Genomic DNA, 8,662 nt, shown 5'->3' on the forward strand with positions numbered 1-8,662 from the left:
TCCCCACTCAGTCTTGCCTGTCATCCCTTAATGTCTTCATACTACTCACTCGTTTATTTCTCTCTCTCTCTCTTCCTCCTCTCTCCTTACAGTCTGAAATGAAATGCCCCCACACTCTCTTCATTCTCTTGTCATCCTCCTACTCTCTAACTCTCTCTTTCTCTTTGTCTGGCTGATGGTCCCCTATCGGCCTTGCCAATTTTCCCTCCTTCATTCCCTCTTCTCTTTCTCCTCTCTCACTCAGGTTCTGGCTGTCTGAGCAATGACTCATGCCACTCACTCTTTTGTTTATACGGTAGCTTCTTTTCCTCCATCGCCTCTCCTCCTCCGTTGCTTGAGTTTTCTAACTTGCAGTGACCCTTCCTGTTCATATGCTTTCATTTTTTTCAATCTCTCTCTTCCTCCTTCTCTTCCTCATCTTGCGGTTATTGTTCTGACTATTGCTCTCTCTCTCTCTCTCTCTCTCTCTCTCTCTCTCTCTCTCTCTCTCTCTCTCTCTCTCTCTCTCTCTCTCTCTCTCTCTCTCTTCCTGTCTCTTCAATGTTCCTCCTCCTCCTTCTCTCTTCAGGTTCTGGTTGGGAGTGCGGGGCCCCATCACATTCACTTTCTTTTTTTTCTCTCCCTCCTCCTCCTCCTCCTCCTCTCCCTCTACCTCCTTCTCTCTCTCCTCCTCTCTCTTCTCCTCCTCCTCAGGTTCTGGCTGGCCGTTCAGGACCTGAAGCGTCGCCCTCTGCAGGACGTGGGTGTCCGTGCGCAGGAGATCTGGCAGGAGTTCCTGGCGGAGGGTGCGCCGCGCTCCATCAACCTAGACTCCCACAGCTACGAGCGCACCAGCCAGAACCTCAAGGACCCTGGCCGCTACAGCTTCGAGGACGCCCAGGTGAGGCCACAACACCACAACGCCTGAGCCTTTAGTAGTAGCATATGGTGGCCTGGAAGTGCATCACACGTTTTTAAAACATGGTTGTTTACTCCTGGTTAATTTGTTTTAAAAATTGTTGGTTCAAAATCTGAAAATGGGGTTCAAAAACTTGAAAATGTGTATTTTAAGCATCGTAAATGTATTTATGTATTTACATTTGTACTCCATTTGTATACTTTTAATCGACTAACAGCCGGCCACCATGCACCGGTCTTGTCTTGTCCTGTCCACAGGGACAGGTTGCCACTTGCCTGAGACTTGCAATCGCAATTCCATTTGACACCGCCGAAGGTGTTGCGTCACTAGGAGGGCGCAACCTGGCTAGGTTGCCACTTCCTACCCGCAAGGGTCCAGCTAGAAATTGTTGAGCCCGAGAAAAATCTGGGGCACCAACCAACCAGCCAGCCATATCATAGTCCACTGTGGCCCCCTGAATCATCTTCACCCATCACCCCTCACTGGAAGCCATGCCTGCCCTCAGAGCACAGGGGCCAGGGACCCATTTGGACTCCCACTTCCTATTCTCTTCTCCTTGCACCAGTTTTGCTTTGTTGCCATTTTCAATACCTTGTTCTCCCATGCTTGCCTGTTGATGGATGAGGGGTGAGGGGGCGCTGACTAGTTCAGTCAGAGACAAATGGCTTCTGTGGCAGCAACAACTCTCTCTCTGTCTCTGTCTCTGTCTCTCTTTCTGTCTGTCTCTCTCTCTCTCTTTCTCTCTCTCTCTCTGTCTCGTTCTCTCATTCTCTAGTAATCTCTCTTGCTCTTTCATTCTCTTGTTCTCTTGTTCTCTCTCTCTCTCTCTCTCTCTCTCTCTCTCTCTCTCTCTCTCTCTCTCTCTCTCTCTCTCTCGTCTCAGAGAGTCTCCTTCCTCTTCCCGTCCCAGACGGAGTGGCTGGGTGAGTTTGCTCCGTGGGAGATTGTCTCGGTGCACCTCCTGGGGTACCCTTGCGGAGGTTTAAACAAAGGACAAGTGCACTGCAGCCCCTGAGGCACTTCTGTCTTACGCCTGTGAAGTGTGCTTGCTGCCTTTGAGCAAGAGAAACTTGCACTGATGCGTTACAAAAGACGAAAACCAATGCAGAAATGTCCTTGACAAACTGAAATGTGAAATGGGCTCATTCTGAGCAGTGTGGTGTTGGCAAACGTGGGTTTGTAGATACCATCCGCGCTAGGTGCTAGAGGGGTCGCAAAGAGTTGTTTGGAACAATGTAGGCCTACTTTTAACTCCCCATCTGTTTGGAATGGATGCTTTCCACACAAGATTTCCCAGACAGCTGCTGCTCATTTATCATATTCTTTTTCATCTCCCATAACTGATTTCTGATTGCCTATTGATTTGGTTATTCACTTTGTATAACTACCTTTGAAGTAGATCGCAAAGAATCTTAATCACAGTTCAATATCACATCAAAACATGATAACCTTGACAACTCTAGTTGCCAAATGAATGGTTAAAGGGCTGCACTTCTACTTTTTCTTGACTGACTCTAGAAACCACTATTATGACTATGATTATGATTATACGCAGATTATCAATTAAATGTAAGTCGATCGATAAGGTCAGTTAACTAACAATTAATTAATTAATTGATAATTTGCATCCCTAGTGTGAAACTTGCAGTGCAAGTGCCATTTTGTTTTTCTAAATTTTAATTTGAATTCACAGGAAAAAGTTAATATATTCATTATCCATACAAGTGAATTGAGTTACAGTAAAAGCCAATTTATGGAATTATGTTAGCTGTTATTCTGTGGATTCCCCCTTTTATTATGCAAAGTGCTTTCTCTCTGCAGCACCCTTGCATTACCCCTGCGACCCCCTCAGGGGTCCCAACCCCCAGTTTGGGAACCGCTGACTTACATAAATGTGTGCTGTGAATTCAGGTCATACAACAACTCGACCCAACAGGGTCTTCAGACCCTGTCTTCAGACCCTATTGGGTTGAAGCGTTGCATGACCTGAACACATTTTCAAAGTGGAAATACAGTGTGCGAACCTATAAATTCTGCAATATCATAGCCGTGTGTGTTCGTTGTGTTTTTTCAGGACCACATCTATAAACTGATGAAGAGCGACAGCTACGCACGATTCCTCCGCTCCAACGCCTACCAAGACCTCCTGCTGGCCAGAAAGAAGGTGCTTGTATAACGCACTCCACTAAATACCCCTCAGACCTAAATCCCCCTTCCTCCAGGCACACATTTCATTACAAAAGAAGACTGCGCTCATTCCATAATGTGCAGTGCAGTAGATGGACGCAAGCAGAGAAGTATATAAAGTAGACGTGGAATTGCAATTAGAGGCACCCCTACACGAAACAAATTACACGCTTGTTATTCCAGTTATTACACTGAACAAAATGGTACTAATGGTAGGCCTACATAATAGCACTAATGGAGGTTTTTACTTTTTCTTCTACTTCTACTTTATTCGACTCTGGAAGTAACTAGGCTACAGCAGTCTTAAGCAGCAGGCTGGATTAACACATAGCATAGATATGGCCCCCCCAATAGGCCCAAAGTTTAAAAAAAAATCGCAGAATTGTGACAAGATGCAATATTGAAAAATTAATCTGTCGTGTTGAGTTCAGTTGGTAGACATAATATCCTTCAATAATGACAGTGTCTATGTAAATTTGTCACAAAACTTGCCTTCCAGGGGGCCCCACAGCAACATGTAGCCCAGGGGCCTCAGGCCATGTTAATCCAGCCCTGGCTATAATAGCAGTGAATGCTAAGTACCTTTTGCAAAGTTATATTTCCTGCCCTGCTGCGAGTCTTCTTTTTGCACTCTTAGAGATCGTAGAGTGCCATGGAGAGAGGTGTGATATAATATCCACAAGTGTTCTTTCTTCCTCTCTCCATTCGAAGAACACCATGACCTTTTCTTATTCTCTCGCTCAGCGCCGTGCACCCAAGCTAAGATCCAATGCAGCTCCGCCAGTTCCCACACATCAGGGGTAACCTTAAAAAAATAATTCGCTGGCTGAAAAAAAAAAAACAAGAAAGAAGCGTTCAGATGTTCTTTTCCTTACACCTGTTAAATAAATCCTACCCAAGAAATAGAGAGTTCCTCACAGCAAGTGAATCGAATCGAGTTCAAATATTAATCATACATCTTTTGCAGGCTGGTATATGGCATTTTTTCCACTTGACAAGAGTTATTTTTTCCCATCATTTTCACAGACTGATCTGAAATGTTAATGATTGATGAACTTACAGCAAACTTACAGCAACTTGTCTCACATTATTTTATTTTTGTCATGTTTTTGTCTGCCACATCCCGCTTGACTCAAAAGCTGGAGACTGAACAAGGTCGGCGAACATCACTGGAGAAGTTCACTCGTAGTGTGGTGAGTCCTCATTGATTTGACATATGTAACATCACCAAGTTATGTAACTGTATCTTCAAAATACAAGTTAGAATCACTATACAGGCTGTACCCCCCTCACGCACCCCATTCCACCAGGGGAACGCTGTTATAGTCACAGAAAAAGCTTAACTACCATAGTACTACACCACTATGATGGTGCACAGGGCCTTTAGAAATACATTACGATTTGGTCATTACCATTCTGGTAACAACTCATTTATAACAGGGGTCATGTCTTAATGGGTTATTGAACAAAATATGTAAACATTTTCCTTGGCTCTACTATACTAAGATCCATCTTACCGTGCAGGAAAAAGCCGTCCTGTTCAAGCATTCATGACACAGTCCACTCCAATCTCTCCCTCCATCCACTCATGACAGAGAAATTCATCAATTAATTATTCCTGCGATAAAAATCATTGTAATAAAAATCATGTCTTCACCAGGAACAAAGACATCACTGTGACCTTTCTCACTCTACATGCAGACAGCTTTAGGCTCATTAACTCTGGACCGGGGCGAAATCATTGACTGCAAATTGAAAACAACTGTCCGGGGTTTTTTTCTGTAATGAGCCGGCTACGTCTGTGCTCAGGTGAAAACACAGCAGAAATTCACGCTATGAAATATGATTGCGATTGTAGGAGTAGACATGGTTTTAATTAGGGCTGAGATGAACATTCCATACATTTCCCTGTATCTCCTTTGCCATAAAAAAGTCCTAATGTCCTAGAGTAGAAAAACTAGAGAGTTAATGACCCAATGCCCCCTTTCCCGGGTATCCTTTGACCTTGGAAGCCCTGCAGTTAATGGGGTAGAAACAGACATATTTATGAGGTTTTCTAACCTGGTTGACTGCTGCCGACTTCGGAAGGACATTTTGTGCAGCGTGCATGTTTTTCGTGTGTGCTTGCCAGAGATGGGACCAAGTCCCACGTGTGCAAGTCTCAAGTAAGTCTCAAGTCTTAACCTTCAAGTCCCAAGTAAGTCCCAAGTATTTTTTTCTTGGGCAAGTCAAGTCAAGTCAAGTCACAGGCAAAGTCAAGTCAGGTCAAGTCAAGTCCAAGTCAAGTCATCATTGCCGTGTTGTAATGTTAGTCGCAGAATCTGATCTTAATTAATTTAAATGCTAGCAATAGAATTTAATAATACAAGTAAGTTTAAGTAAACATCACTGGCAAATGTGTTTGGCACTGGCAAACCTGTCAAAAAATATGTATAGGGCTAGCTATTGTTGGCAATCCTAATGTTCAGTAAAAAAAAAACATCATGGAGTAAAACAATAACAATATTATTATTACTGATCACCATTTATTAATGGCAAATATGAAAACAAAAATCCACAAACAACATGTAATAGTCCAATATCCAAGTATTTTCATTACATCGACTTCTCGCGTTCAGGCACTTATTCTTATAATATTCATTTACAGTATGGAAATGATTTTTGTCATTATTGTTTTCAGTAGTAGTAAAGCCAGAAACAGGAAACTTATTTGTATACAGCCCTAACTAAGGAAAGGTGACTGCAAGCAGCTACAGCCGCGGGATTGATTTGAAAGAATCCCGATGTCTTGCACTTAAAAAAAAAAACACAATTGATTGTTGTCCCCCTCTTCTCATATTTGTCTTCTTGTTGCTGCCCCCGTTAAGAGCTGTCGTTTATTTAGGCTCAATGTGCTATTGCACTTTCCACTTTATTGCCAGTAGATGGCAGTCGAAGACCAGATGAATCCGAGTAGCCGAAGTCACAGCAGTCCTTTTCGGTGGCGCACTGTAGAGAAACGACTTGAAGGCAAGCTGCAGTTGCGTGTTGCTGGGAAGCTGTAGTGCTCATGTGTCATGTGTGAAATTAAACATATTAATAATAATATGAAGCCTTGAAACTCAGCACACTCTTGAGGACATTTTTTTCCATTTAAGTGTGCAACAGTCAGTAACGTGCATATTTAACACAACAAATAATGCGCGTCAACAAGTTGTATGAGAAATATCTCCCAAGTAGGCCTATCGTTGATCAAACACTTTGAAATGACCTAGCACTTTTCAACCGTTAAAGGCGTGAATTGACTTGCATTTAGTGACAGTTAAAAGACGGTCCTTGACATAAAACGAGATATTTGGGAGCTTGGAAAGTAGGTCTTAAGATGGCTGTAGCTGACTGTTAGCCAGACCTGTTGTTAAATAACACAGGGAAGCTAAGTTGACAAGTAGCGAAGCAATAAGCATAACAATCCCGAAATTATTCAACACTTCACCGGTAGAGCTAAGGGACCCTGGAGATGAAAACGAAGCATTTTGAACTTTGTGAAAACAATTTATTTGGCACCTCGTTTTGGTGCCTACTGCCTATAGTGGAGCAAATGCATTAATCCTACGCTAGAAGTAGCAGACAGCTTCACATGAATGGGGGTGTGTAGTTCGAGGGCTGATGGCTGCTACGTTCTGAAAGCTGTGCTCACAGTTGTGACGTTTAACCGAACACAAACCGTAGGCGTGACTGATTGATCAGTGTCAGTGACAACGCGCATTACACACGGACACAGCATCGATATTATTAATAAAAATAAACAAATTCAGACTGAAACACCCACTAAAGTCATTCAAGTCATCGTGTCTCAAGTCAAGTCAAGTCCCGAGTCTCAAACTCACAAGTCCAAGTCAAGTCGCAAGTATTTCATATTTTGTCAAGTCAAGTCAAGTCAAGTCACGACACCGACTCGAGTCGACTCGAGTCCAAGTCTCCAAGTCTCAAGTCCCCATGTCTGGTGCTTGCACGTGTGTGTTGTGTGAAGTGCACAATGGATGTAACTGATGATTAACAGTTGCTGGACTAGGACAAACATAGTTATTTCGGTAAGACTTTACTTTACGGATCGCTAATAAGGTGGTAATTTCGTGTTAATTTCATATTTATTTCATAGTTATTTCAGGATAATAACTGTTTGTTTTTAGTAACAACAGCAAAATAACCATGCAGTTTCCAGTGTGTGTGTGTGTGTGTGTGTGTGTGTGTGTGTGTGTGTGTCAAGTGTCACCGTGCTGCGAGTTATCAGGGTGTCACCACAATGCACTGGAAACTGTATGGTTGTTTTACTGTTGTTACTAAAAACAAACAGTTATTACCCTGAAATAACTATGAAATAACTACGAAATTACCATGAAATTACCACCTTATTAGCGATCCGTAAAGTAAAGTGTTACCGTTATTTCTTCATTTATGTCTGTCTGAAAGGGAAAAAACAATGCCAATACACATGCCAATCTCCCTGGATCTCTGCCTCCTTTTTCCCTTCTGTAATTTTTGGCGTGAGGAGAATAAAATAAAAAATGAAATAATATATATTTTTAAAATGGGGCAAAAAAGGATTTTAAGTGTACAGACTCCTCAATCTGAAAATGACAGTCAGTCGTTGTCCCTGCACCTTTTCCTGGGATGTGCACAATCTTAACCTTCAACTTCTTTTCCCTTCCCCCTTCCCCCTTCCCTCTGTACCCACCTCCATAGGGCAAGTCTCTGACAGGGAAACGTCTTACGGGACTCATGCAGTCCTCTTGACCAGGGTTGGCCACCGCCACCACCACTGAGAAGGAGAAGAAGGATGATGGGGACTCGCCAAGAGCCTCCAGAGAGATGCCCTGCACAGCCACTGCCTGACAGAGATGCCAAAGCACCTTTAGACCCCAGAGGGGCTTGGGGATTGAGGCTGGGGTTGGGGATGGGGATCGGCGCTTGGGGTAGGATGGGTTGGTGGACCAGAGTCGTGATGGAGGGGTTAGGGTGAGCACTGCCACAATCAACAAAATGTCTCCCTTTTCACCCTCCAAGCCCCACCACACCCGACCACACCCCACCCCGTTCCTCAAATAGCGCTCCCATAACAACCTCACCACACCTCCACCCCATCACCTTCTGTCTACGGTGCAGCAAATGGTGGTCTGATCAGCAGAGTGCAATAATCCCACAAACACAACCGAAGTCATACAAATCCATGCGCCGTGGCCATACCTCTTTATGTCAACGATTACAGAAAATCTCCAAGCCGAATCTTGCATCTACCAATACAGCCCACAAAAGATAACACGGGCAACTTTGCCAGTAGCCTTTCAGATTATGGATTTTAGACTTTTTTCCCCCTCTTTGTTTGTGTTTTGGGGGGGTGCTGGGGATGCGTTACTTCCGAGTTTGTCGTTGAGAAGGACTGTGTGTGCCTCTCGGCTTCTGTGCATTCCAAACGAGCGTTTAAGGGCTGTGGAGTGAGGGACCATGACGACCTCATTGAGGTTGAGGAGGGCTAGCTGAATGAGTTGTTGAAAGTCGCACTTAAATATGTTACATTATTGGAATTAACTAACCACGAAC

General features: G+C 43.6%; 1 protein-coding gene across 1 annotated transcript in view; it reads left to right on the plus strand.

Annotated features, from left to right (window-relative positions):
- rgs6 (regulator of G protein signaling 6) overlaps positions 1–7,974 on the plus strand; it is a 148,346-nt gene extending 140,372 nt beyond the window's left edge. Inside the window, exons 16-19 of the mRNA XM_063222618.1 lie at positions 694–880; positions 2,973–3,062; positions 4,225–4,278; positions 7,808–7,974. Coding sequence (XP_063078688.1) covers positions 694–880; positions 2,973–3,062; positions 4,225–4,278; positions 7,808–7,858 — 382 coding nt within the window. The 3' untranslated portion in view covers positions 7,859–7,974. The remainder of the gene's footprint in view (positions 1–693; positions 881–2,972; positions 3,063–4,224; positions 4,279–7,807) is intronic.
- The last annotated feature ends 688 nt before the right edge of the window (positions 7,975–8,662 follow it).

This window comes from Engraulis encrasicolus, chromosome 18, assembly GCF_034702125.1.
Source record: "Engraulis encrasicolus isolate BLACKSEA-1 chromosome 18, IST_EnEncr_1.0, whole genome shotgun sequence".
NCBI lineage: Eukaryota > Metazoa > Chordata > Actinopteri > Clupeiformes > Engraulidae > Engraulis > Engraulis encrasicolus.